Genomic DNA, 13,290 nt, shown 5'->3' with positions numbered 1-13,290 from the left:
AATTAAGAAAATTATCTATGAATATTTGTTACTAATTTCAAATTTGGTTTTATGTTTGTTCAATATAATTAGTTTTTGAAATAATAAATAACTAGTAATTAAGCAATAATTTAACAGTAAAGTCGTAGAACCCTGGTGCACTCCTACCATATCCATAAAATCTTCTGTTAATCCGCCCATACTTTTTACCTTAGTACAATTGCCATCATGTAATATCCTCTATTAATGTATCTTTTTAAAACTCCTTTTCTCATTAATTCTCTTCATGTGTTCTTTCTGTTTTTGTATACTTTTTCCCCACTATACCTAAACTTGATTATCATCAGTTATTGTGTAGACAACTTTACACTCGCCGCAACACATGTATATGGGCGTTAAGAACACAAACCACATGAGTGGGCCGGGGGGTCGAGAGGGTAACTGCTGTACCGGCGATGGATGACAATGTTCTCGACTATAGAGTAGACTTCGATCTCGCAATAGCAGTGTAAACGGACATCAGCGGTGATGGTGGCTGCTTTGAGTGGCAGTGGTGGACTTAACGGTAATGGACAACGATCGGCAAAGCGGTGATGGTAAGTGAATCAAGACTGCGGTAACGTTGGGGACACCAATAGGTGGTAGCAAGTAAATATGGGTAACAGCAACAACTGTTTAGCAATGTATATATTGGTCTATGAACAACAAAATCTGTTTCACTTTATGATTTTACTGTGTAATTCAGTAAAAAACCAATTTTATCTCCTATAATTTGTGGAGTTATTTAATCAAAACGTTTTTTTGTAGTTGCTATTTTTTTCAATAGATATTTTAAATTTAAGTCTAGCTCTGATGTAAGTACGATTTTTTTCAACTATAAAATTATAAAAAATTTTATACGTAACAATAAAAATAAATAGACAAATAGCCCAAAAGTATTGTGTATATGTAATTTAATATATATATAATTGTATATAAATAGAATAATTCACACTACTGAGAATATTATAAAAAACAATGTTATAGATTTCAATAAATAAAATTATTCCATTTTATTCAAAGATATCTGCAACTTTGAATAAAACGGAACATTATATATTTTAAATACAACTAAAAAGATTAATTATAGTGTTATACCATTATTATTCCATTTTATTTAAAGATGCAGATGATAATGATTCAAGATTTCCTGGTTCTGAACAATTTACATTCGTCACTTTTGTGCTGTTTAACCAGGATTGCTCCCAAACACTTATGGCACAGTAACGACAGTCCTGAAAATTAAATAATATATTTGATTATTTCCCTTGGTTAAACTTTCAATAGCCGGTTAACTCTTATTGGAATAAATCTAAACATGTTTTAAATTCGTTGAGTCAAATAATTAAAATTAAAATACAGTTTTAGTTTCCTTATTCAACATATTCTACATATAGTTTTTAAAATATAGGTTATTTTCTTTAAGTATTTTTTTTTTTAAATCGTTAAATTATTTTAGGATCTCACCGGTTTTATAATTTTAACCCAATATAAAGAAAATTATTTCTGATATTATCTTCCAATTATTATAGTGTTAGCAAACTAAAAGTATAAATTAACAAATTTTATTTACTATAAAAAGTGTTATTATTTTTATTTACCTGACAATAAATTAAAAATAGAAAATTTTTTGTTAAGATATGTGACGGTAATATTAAAAATTGAATTTTATTTAACATTATAAATAATATTAGTAAAATTTTAAATTGATAATTAGAATCGTCATACCTTATTAATTAATTGATTTTCTTTAGCTGAATCTTGTTCACAAACTACCAAACCTATTCTATAGTTCACTCCAGAAACTATCTAAAACGAATTTTTTATTTAGAATAATAGTAATAAATAATATTCATTCGATAAGCAATTAATATTTTTCAAATTAGTTACTTGAGATTCGGCTGATTCAATTTTAGCCAATCTTAATGAACGGTTTGTACCAGTTTGTTGGGCAATCGATTCCAAAGCAAATTGAGCTTTACTTTTTACTGCATCACTATTGACATCTAATTTTTTAAAACCACCAGGTATTGCCTAAATAAAAAAAAAGACCGTTATTTATTACACAATGATATAAAATTATCCTATTTAGTTTTATATATTAACCCAAGTCAATAGGAACTCAATGTTAAAAAATTTAAATTTCATCATAATGTTACTAAAAATGACTTTAATCCTGTGTAAAGTTTTTTTTTAAATAAAAGATATACTAAATATTATTTCAATGTAAATTCTATAAGCATGCATAATTTTTTATAACTGTAGTTACTCGAATTTTATTCTAATTTTATCCATGATAATAAATTAGTTGTTTAATGTTTAATATTGTATGTTCAATTGATCTAGAAATCATTTTTTTTACTAGGCTAAAGACCTTAATATTTGTATTCGTCGAAAACCCTGCTGTTTACACCCCTGTGTTTATTTAAATATTATCATAAATGCAATTTTAAATTAATTATAACCAAAAAAAATGAACTAGATTACCTTGGTTAAACTTATTGCAACCAATACTAAACACAGGCAAACGAGTAATTTCATCATCATGACAGTTAATTTTCTTCTGTAGTACAATTCTTGAAAAAATAAATATATTAACAATAATTAAATGAAAATATAAAAAATAAAATCCATATAATATAATAAATATTTTTACCAAAAATAGGATATATTAACGAACTTGTTTTCAGTAATAAAGCAAAACGAATAATTAAACGGTAACAAACTATACTATACTATACTATCTATTATCTGAGAGAACTTTAGTCTTTTATGATTGTGCGTAATTTAAATATTAATTAACATTAATTGGGGAGTTTATAAATAATAAATTCAAAAAAAAATTTTTCTTTGAAAAATATATTTATTCTTTATGTTTTTAGTTAGTATGCTTTTCAAACTAAATCGTTTTATTAAAATTAACACTATTTTTATAAATATTTAAAATTATATTAAACACGCAGTTATGTTGTTAGAAAAAAATTAACGTAGCCTGTGAAAGGATTCAGGATATGTGAAGGTGTAGATTTATTTGCTGGGGTTTACTACATTATTTATTACCACATTTTTTAAATATTAATTGTAATTTTTTTACTAATTGTGCAAACTATCAACTATCCACACCGCTCACGTTAAATTGGCAACCCATACTCATTATTAATCATATTTCAAATGTATATAGCAAATTTAAAATATCATATATTTTTTTTAATTGGTTTTGATAAACAGCTCTTTAAGTATACTTTTGAATAATAATAATAAATGCAACTCTAAAAAATATAAAAACCTTTTTATTCTTTTGGAAATTAAAATTTGACTGAATTAAATACATTTTATTGGAAAAATATAATTTTTTTCATTTGATTATAATTCTGAAAATATTAGAAATGGAAAAAAACAATGAAGAAGGAAAATTTTCGTTTTTTTTAATTTTCCAAAAAAATATTTTTTAGACAATTATTTTTCTCTCATTGTTTTAAATATCCATGATGCCACTTATCTATAGTTTATGGTTTGCTATTCCTTTAATTATTTATAAATAATATAATTTTAATTTTTTAATTGAATCTCAATTAACATATATAAAATAGATGAGATGAATTTAGTATATTAACATTAAATTTCTTGCCATAAAATATATTGACTTCAGTTTAATTGCCTTTTTTCCATTTCCAACATTTTTGGAAATATGAACTAATAATGAAATACGCAATTTTATTTGAATAAAATGGCTCTATTTAGGTCAATTTTAACTTTTCAATTAACAAAAAAACATTTTTTAAGCTTTTGAAGTTTTTTAAAAGGTATCTAATTTATTTTTCCAGCTCCATTCTCGATTAGAAATGATTTGATAGAAAGTAAAATATTCTATTTTTTGTACTTTACGATTTTTACATTTTTTAAAGACAAGAAGAGTGCACATGTATATTTTTTTAATATTTCAAAGTGCAACCAAGAGCTGTCGTATAAATCCAATTTAGAAAAAATGCATTGAATTTTTAATTTGCTATATAACTTTAATAAATGAGTAGATAATTTTAATTATATTTTTATAAAAATTTTATTTTTACTAGTTAATTTAAAAATAAATTCTATAAAAAGAGAGCCCGATAAATATCTGATCTAAATAACATTATTTTTTATAAACACAATTAAGTACTATAAGTTATAAAAAAATATTAAATATATATATCAATTTAGGAAAAAAAATGTTGAACTTAATCTGACGGCATAATTCAAATTCTAATAAAATTTTAGATTTCTAGAAATAAATGATAAAATTTCAACTCAAGTAACTAATTAAATACTGATTAAAACAGTTATTTTCATGATGGTGCCAAAAAATGTATATTTTACCTGTATCTAATTTTCTCAACATTAATATTTCATCATTTATTAACTAATAGCGCTTACACTTATCTAGGATTTCGTTGATAATATAATATGTAGTGAATAAACTAAATATTAGATATTTACAGTTAACAAGTTTAAAATATTTAACTACATTCATGTTTTACACATAATAATATTAATTATTTTCCTTTTATACTAGATATAGGTTGTTTTTTAAGCAATGCTTCTGAAACAATTACTATAAAAATAGTGCGTGTGTTATTATTAATATTTTATTAAAAAAATGTTTGATATTATCACAATAGTTTTTTCTAGTTATCCTTTTATTTTTAATTTTTTTAAATTATCTTTATGCGCCATAACAATTTTTTAGAAAACATTTATTGTTAAAATTAATAATCTAGACTGGATTTTACAAAAATAAATGATATTGCTTTTGTTATATAATTGATAAACATCCAAACAGGAAACTTTTAATTGTACAGTGGCGTAATTTAAAAAAAAATGCTGAGAGGAAAAAAGGTCCGTTGCGCTGCACTACAGTATCGGTGTGATCGGGCTCTACGAAAACGTCGGCACGAGCGCAGTTTCCCTAGCTCGGGGAATCGGGCGCGTCCTCAGGTTGCGGATAGAGGAACGGCCTACAGATATGCAGGTTAGCCGCGAAATAAGCAGTCCATTAATTTGGACTGACAAATAAGCGGTCGCAGAAAATAAGCTCCTCGTTCGCTCGTTAACTTTGCAGATATGCAGGGTAACCGTGAGATTAGCCACCTTAAATGTGGACGAATAAGCGGTAACGTTCGAGGAAAACTGTATAACGGGTGGGTGGGCCCGGTAGCCTCGTAAGGCTACCATCTAGGTGAAGGCAACACCGAAAACAAATCCTCTGGCGGTAGGTAAAACGCAGGGAAGGCCACCCGTAAAAACCAAGCATGGAAGGACACCATTTTAAAAATACGGTTACCGTTCCAGGAGTTTCGGAGACTCCAGGGCCGGCTGAGAAGAGTGCTTTTGCAGACTCGACCCGATCATCATCTAGAGACTGCATAGAAACCGTTGGACTGTCGAGACAGGGTCCAGGGGGCGTTCGCGCCCAAGTTACTGCTGGAGGATGTGAGGCATCCTCCGATGTCCTTAGGGACACCGAGGTTACTCCCGGAAGTCTTGACTTCAATCGCGATGTGATCGGGCATTAGGGGTCGTTTCTGCAATGACATCCGTATGTCCCACTCCGAATTCGACAGGTGGTCGACTATCGCGCAGCGCCTAGAAGGCTTACGGATGGAATGTTTGCCTCACGGGGCTTTCCGGTCGCCCGGAGACTTCCGTAGCTCGGTAACCTCTATACTGAGAATGATGCGGGAGGACCTCCCCACCGGTGTCGGGTTTAGCCCCGAGCGGGTTATCTGGCTAGCCCAGAATGGAGGTGGGTCGGGAAACTCGCCCGGGGAGAGACCTAGTCGGGCTGAATTGCCGAGTGTTCCAGACATCTATGAAGATGATGCCATGCAGGGAAAAAGGGAAAAGGTGTCCCCAGCAGCGGACGGAGCCAGGGTGGTCATCTTGGAGGATACTCCTTCAGATGTACCTATCCCACTCGAAGATAGACCTGGAAGGGTTCCCGATGCGAAGTGGAGGAAATGCGGGGAGATAGTGTCTGCCGACCTCTTCAACGAGGACGGTACGCCGCGGTCTAAGCTGGACCAGGCAAGCTCAAAGTCGGTTCTCACGGCCGGTCTCTCCTTGGCGTGCTTTCAGGCGCAACGGCTAGAGAACATGGTTCTCGTCGTACCGCCACACGACCACGTTAGATCGGCTGTGAGAGACCTGATAAGGAGCGTTCCCTCCTTGAACGATCTCGAGCAGACCCGCACCACATAGGAGGAGGTGCCGACCGTTGAAACGTCGACGCAGACGGAGCCTCCGGAGCTGCCCCAGACCGTGGTAGTGCCTGTGGGTGGTATCGTCGCCGGTTGCGTGGTCCGCCACAAGGCTCTGAATGCAGCAGCTAAACCTCGACCTTACCCCAGGCTTTCCGCCTCAGCACGGACACCTGCTATTAAGGCTAGGGCACCGCGAATGGTACAAATTCATCTATGCACACTCGTATTAGAAAAACAATTGAATAAACCACTTATTTATGTAATAATTATAATAAAAATTACATCATCACGAGTAGATAATAAATATATGAGCTGTTCCCCCACTGAGCAACCCAATCAACTTTTCCAGCCCTAAGTCTTTGACGTAGGAGTGTGTGGTTCGGGGGTATTGACCGCAACGAAAGGCACGTGTCCCCTTCCCATAACATGGTGAAAGGTTAAGAGTATACCCATACATGGAAGGGGTTCCCTTTTCTCTTAGCTAGTACAACTGGTATCGCAAGTAGATCTATATGTAGGGGAATAACGGTGGCTGACACATAAGAAGGGGGCATATATAAAACTTAACTGTAGCCGTTTATGTGACGTTTGTGCCTTTCAGAATTTGATCATTGTAGTTTAACAAATCATTCAAAAAGTTATTGGAAATTATAACTTACAAAACCCAAATGTTATTAATATAGGCTAATTTTCTGACGTGATTAGGTTTCGGCCACTGAGGGGTCCACGGATTATAATCATTATTTTTGTGTAAAAAAATGATACATCGAAAAAGGTTGCTCAATAATTTTTGTCTTGTATTTATGTTCTTCCTGCAACAAAATTATAAATTTATAAAATAATCAAATATATTAGACTAATTAATATCATAATCACTCATATATATAAATGGTTATTACATTACACTCAAATTAATTTGAAGAAAAACCTCAGACTATGACTTAGCCCATCTGTTAGCTCTTTCATAACAGGCTATATATAATTCGCATGTACCATATCTTAAGTACCATGTACCATTACCATATCCTTTTTTTATGCATTCAACTACTTCACAGTAGTTCCATGATGAATTTTTTGGTCTAGTTCATTTACCATTAACGTATTGTATAATACAATCTATTTGGTTCATTAATTGATGAAGAGTTTTTAATTTTATTGCAGCAAAATCGTTAGAAGTACATTGCATTTTATGTAGTTTTCCACATTTTTTGTATTTAATAAGACTCTTCACTAATCTGCACAATGTATATTAATCTAACGATATCAAAATCAAATGTTTGACTCATCAATACATGCTCGGCTTTCATCATTGCAACGCTACGTCAAATCATTTCACCAAAACTTAATTAAATTCGGTTTCTTCACAAGGGATAGAGTGTCTACGTGCGTCCTTTTGGTCCTAGGTCAATATTTGATTTCAGAGTCTAGTACATATTAGTACTATTGAAATTCGAGTACATTAGAATTTAAAAACCCAGCACAGGCGGGTCGCGGCACAGTGGTGCCGTGGTATAGTTGGAACAAGTATAATGATATCTGACAGTGATTAAAATCACTATCAAAAATAAACGCTTCGATGCAAATCTTTAGATAGTGTTTAATTTTAAAAAAATTGGTGTTTTATTCCAAAAGCTACTTGATCTGCTGGTTCCTTATTAATATCTCGATTAAGATAAAGTATGTCGAATGAAAAAGGGTTTATTAAAAAAATATTATTTCTCATAAAAAAATTGTGTGGATCCATACAATTTTCAATAAGTTATAGCATTATAAAGTTAAATATAATATAAAAAATAAAATCGAGAATTTTCACACGAAAATAGCATTCGGTTGCCATTTTTGCCCTGAAGACAAGTCCAGAGGTAAAATTTTTTTTTTCAAATTAAAGTATATTACATAAGCTTTAATTTAAGATATATATAAAAGTGTCAGACCTTCCCGAACATTTTCAAAAGTTAAGTTGAAAAAGTTAATTTTTTGTGAAAAAGTTGTCATTTTAAATCCCCCCCCCCCGTGGGCAGATAAAAGGTCAGATTTACAAAAAAAAATATACCAAATGATAAGTAAAGACATCAAGCATCTATATAAAACAAAAATTATATTGATATATTTATTTTCGAAAAAGTTACGGCACATTTTAGTAAAAAAAATTGAAAAAATTACGAAAAATTAGCGATTTTTAAATTTATAATTTTTTTGGAGGTTTCCCCCATTTACGAGGGAATTATTTTCAATTTTTAAGGGTAATGTCTTCGACTAGATACGATTTGTGATCTTTTGACGTATCGTTGAAAGAAATCCGTTCGGTGAGAGCTGAGAAAAAGTGGTAACAGACACAAAAAAAAAAAAAAAAAAACATCATAGTAAAACCAATACCTTCTCAGCTTAGCATCGAAGCTAAAATCATTGTAGAAAACAAACTTTACTCCTAGAATTTATTTTTGTAGTTTATTGACTAACTACACCAAACTGCTTTAATTTACTCGAGTGATATTGTGCCTTAGATTTACCCGTTTTCTGCCTAACATAGTAAACAACGCGAAGGAAGCCTTCCATTCCTGTGGCTACATTATCATCACGCTCATCCCCATAGTATTGATGTCTGTGTATAATTTGGTCGTTGCTGCATCTGACCTAAACATCGTCTGCACGGGAAATTTTTTTTTAAGATCAAAATTCGTCTTTTTGCTCATCTAGCGGAATTATTATTCCTTTCGAGTCTCATGGTTATACAATAGTGTGTATAATGCTGAATCATGCGAATAAAGATCCTTCAGAACATAGCCACGCATTTCAGCGAACAGTAAAACCAAGTCTTTATATAAACCCAAATTTGGCTGGAAAAAATCCATAACATATCATTTTTCTTTTGAATACTAGTCTTTAACAAATTATAACTGTTAAACGTGTTAAATTTATGTATGGAGGTGGCGCGAAGCCTTGACTCGACATTAGACGTTTTTAAACGTTCAGTCGGTTTACTAGCTGACCAAAGTAAGCTAGTAAAAGTCGCTTCTTTAATTAGTGTATTATTAATGTAATATGCTGTAGCATATACTCGTCCGGCAAAAATTCATGATCATCATCTAACCAATTTTCTGCATGGTGCCATGATTTGCGTGACGTAAACTGACGAATCTCTTATTTCAATTACATCAAAACATGTCGAAGTACATCTGATTTCAAAGTCACCGACGTACTCAACTTGTTCAAAATTTTGACTTTGACGCGCAGTTTCGATAAGACTTCAAACAATTCATCATTTTGTGTGGTAATCGTCGACCTTTGTTTTCGTTAAGATTCGCCATATCAATAACCATAATTACATATCAATAACAACACAAATGTAACAAACATATCGTCCAAAATGCAATATGGCATGGAGACCACGATATCAATAATTACCGATGTGATTTTTTGCTGACGGAAAACAACGTACCACGTTCTTTGTAACCAAATCTTACTTCTGAAATTAATGTTAAAATCTAACTAAGAATGCTGTCAAAAAAACAAATATGACAACTGACTTTTAAGCAGGAATTACATTTTGCATAGATAAATGTATAAATTTTCATGATTAATAATGTTTTAACTTTTAACACGTATACGTATTTCGAGAATAATCATCATTAGCAATAACACTTACTGACATCCTATCCAAAAAATATTCCCTTATATACCTCTAGTGACCTTGTCACTAAAGAACATTATTATTTAGTTCATTATTCTTCCTTTTTAACACAACTAACAACATAAAATTATGAGAGTAGTAAAGTAGTGTAGTGTTCTGTGAAAGTTTTTTTGGATTAAGATGGTTGTTCTGTATTAGAACTTAACTATCAATCTTATAATAAATATATACGTTTTTTTAAAAAACACATGAATAGCACTTTTATTAATTATTATATATTTCTTTACAATATATTCTAATTACATTATTATTATTATATTCTAATGTATATCATAATCTCAAAAATATGAAATAGTGTTATCAATAATGGCAATGTCTGTAAAAACGCCATATAGAACTATATTAAAGAAACTCGTAAAACCAGGTCTTCTTTCAAACGTCGAGGATAAAAACCGACTAGATAACAAATAAAATCTAGTTAGTGGTTAAAAGTCAGCATTTTTAGCGGGGAGGAAGTTGAATGTTTAGTTTATCATCGAATAGATATTGCGCTCTATGAGTGGCTATCGATAGCTATGCCGTGTTAAAACCATATGGCGGATGATCCCGTTTCCTCTCTCACCAGATGCTTACGTAAGCATATTTCTAACATCAAAAGCACCATCATTTTCGTCTACATTTAATGAGATAAATGACACTGCCGGTGGTATTTCCCACCTACGATATTTATTTTTGACTATAAAAAAGGTTTAACGCTCTGTATCTTGTCACATACATGTTTAATTGGTATAAACATGCAGCTGTCTTTTTGAAAACTAATAATTTATTATTTAATAACTTTAATCATTTATTTGCATAAATAAAAATATGAACCAGCAAGCTCAATCGTCTTCTACAGAAGGTATGAAGAACTTTTTTCTTTCATTCAATGATGACACGTTATAAAAGTGGTTTAATAATAAATTAAAATGTAACACCGTAATTAGAATAACCATGGAGTCAGTTTATTACACCTTTAACTATAACGATATAATTAAAATTACTGCAAAATATATATAAAGTGGGGATTAATGTAAACAGGGTAGTAAATATAATAATAAGTAATAAAACAATAGCGTTTTTATTACACAGCAAAACAATAATCCTAATTACACAGTTATGTAAGTTAAATAAAAATATCTTCCGTTTCTTATTAAAGGTTGACGTGTCAGATCAAAACAATAATTGGAAATTAGTCTATATTTCAACGGCACGTGCGGCGGATGTAAGTCACAGATGAACTATTTTACATAGTCGCCAACGTGTCTTGCGGTGCTGCACTCCCTGACCGTACTATCTACCGACCTCCGGACAAAACAAACTAGTGTTATCGTCAACATTAATGAGTGCAACGGTGGACAGCTGATAATCACGACGATAACGTGCTAATTCACTGTAAATGAATAGTTCGCTATTACGGGCCGTGTCAATGATCACATATTTTACACCCTTATAATTTTTTTAATATATTTATTTACTAAAATAATCATATAAATCAAATAATGAATTTAACTGTGCTTATTAGCTTCGATGCGAAGCGGAGAAGGTATTAATTTTACTATCATAATTTTACGATCAAAAATCGTATCTAGTTGAAGACATTAACCTTAAAAATTGAAAAAAATTCCCTCGTTCCCCACAAATGGGGGAAATATCCAAAAAAATTACAAATTTAAAAATCGGTAAATTTTGTCTTTTTTTCTTAAAACTTCTATAACTTTTTCAAAAATAAACAAATCAACATCATTTTTTTTTATACTAAAACTTTAGATATTTACCTTTCATTTGATATCATTTTTTTGAATATCTATCACTTAACCTGCTCATTGAGGGGGATTTAAAATAGAAACTTTTTTACAAAAATTAACTTTTTCAACTTAATTTTTGAAAATGTTCCGGAAATACTGTGTCCTTCAAACATATATCAAATTAAAGCTTTTTTTATGTACTATAAAATGAAAAAAAAAAAAATTTGTCCCGACACTTTTTTTTCTACATTTAAACGGCTGCCGTAGTTAAAAAAAACACTATTTTTATGTTAAAATTTTCGTTTTTAAATTTTCAACTTAAAAATGCTATAACTTTTTGAAAAATGTATATATTAGCACAAATTATTTTTTTCTAAATACATTATAAGTACATCTTTCATTTGACATACTTTTTATTAAAATTGGACAATTTTCCCTTATATAGGGGGCGTTCAAAACTTAAAATATTGTAAAAAACATAGATCTTTTTCAACTGAACTTTTGAAAATGTTCCGGAAATACTGCGTCCTTTAAACATATATCAAATCAAAGGTTATGTTATATACTATCAAATGAAAAAAAAAAATTTGTCCCGACATCTTATCTTCTATGTGCAAATGGCTGTCGAAAATTTAAAAAAAAATGTAATGTTTGCGATAAAAATTACATTTTATCGGGATGTTTTTTGTACTTAAAACTGCCATAACTTTTTCAAAAATGAACAAATAAAAATAATATTTTTTTGTATTGAAACCTTAGATATTTCCCTTTCATTTGATATAATTTTTTTTGAAAATCTAACACTTATTCTGCTCACTGGGAGGATTTAAAATAGTAACTTTTTTACAAAAAATAACTTTTTCAACTGAACTTTTGAAAATGTTCCGGAAATACTGCGTCCTTTAAACATATATCAAATCAAAGATTATGTTATATACTATCAAATGAAAAAAAGAAATTTGTCCTGACATCTTATCTTCTATGTGCAAATGGCTGTCGAAAATTAAAAAAAAATGTAATGTTTGCGAAAAAAATTATCTTTTATCGGGATGTTTTTTGTACTTAAAACTGCCATAACATTTTCAAAAATGAACAAATAAAAATAATATTTTTTTGTATTGAAACCTTAGATATTTCCCTTTCATTTGATATAATTTTTTTTGAAAATCTAACACTTATTCTGCTCACTGGGGGGATTTAAAATAGTAATTTTTTTATAAAAAATAACTTTTTCAACTTAATTTTTGAAAATGTTCCGGAAATACTGCGTCCTTTAAACATATATCAAATTAAAGCTTATTTTATGTACTATAAAATGAAAAAAAAAATTTGTCCCGACGACCTATCTTCTATGCGCAAATGGCTACCATATTCAAAAATATACTATTAGATTTGCATTGAAGCGTTTTTTATGATAGTGATTTTAATCACTGTCAGATATCATCTATACTGGACCCAACTATGCCACGACCCTACTGTGCCGCCACCCCACTGTGCTAGGTTTTTTGATGTTTCATTTGTCTAATAATTTTTTTCATTATTTATACAGTAATCTGAATATGATTTAAATCCAAAACCAATTATTAAATCCATAAACGCCAATTATTCATAATCA

The 13,290-nt window shown here is 30.5% G+C and overlaps 1 protein-coding gene across 1 annotated transcript; it reads right to left on the bottom strand.

The window, feature by feature from the left end:
• Positions 1 to 915: 915 nt before the first annotated feature.
• Positions 916 to 2,770, bottom strand: LOC126908014 (cystatin-like). Its single transcript, XM_050689823.1, has 5 exons — positions 2,675 to 2,770; positions 2,506 to 2,594; positions 1,909 to 2,052; positions 1,747 to 1,827; positions 916 to 1,253 (listed from the first exon to the last, which is right to left on the bottom strand). Exons 2-5 carry the CDS (start codon positions 2,563 to 2,565, stop codon positions 1,122 to 1,124), a joined length of 417 nt encoding a protein of 138 aa, XP_050545780.1. The 5' UTR covers positions 2,566 to 2,594; positions 2,675 to 2,770; the 3' UTR covers positions 916 to 1,121.
• Between the last annotated feature and the right edge of the window lie 10,520 nt (positions 2,771 to 13,290).

The sequence above is a fragment of the Daktulosphaira vitifoliae genome, unplaced genomic scaffold, assembly GCF_025091365.1.
Source record: "Daktulosphaira vitifoliae isolate Bord-2020 unplaced genomic scaffold, ASM2509136v1 Scaffold_5, whole genome shotgun sequence".
Lineage (NCBI taxonomy): Eukaryota > Metazoa > Arthropoda > Insecta > Hemiptera > Phylloxeridae > Daktulosphaira > Daktulosphaira vitifoliae.
The sequence above is the reverse complement of the archived record's forward strand: the minus strand, read 5'-3'. Positions and strand labels throughout refer to the sequence as shown.

Coding starts and splice junctions, on each gene's coding strand:
- LOC126908014 (XM_050689823.1), bottom strand. CDS start 2,565: ATGATGATGAAATTACTCGTTTGCCTGTGTTTAGTATTGGTTGCAATA. Junction 2,053..2,505: donor TTGCAATAAGTTTAACCAAG/GTAATCTAGTTC, acceptor TTTTTTATTTAG/GCAATACCTGGTGGTTTTAA. Junction 1,828..1,908: donor TTGAATCAGCCGAATCTCAA/GTAACTAATTTG, acceptor AATTCGTTTTAG/ATAGTTTCTGGAGTGAACTA.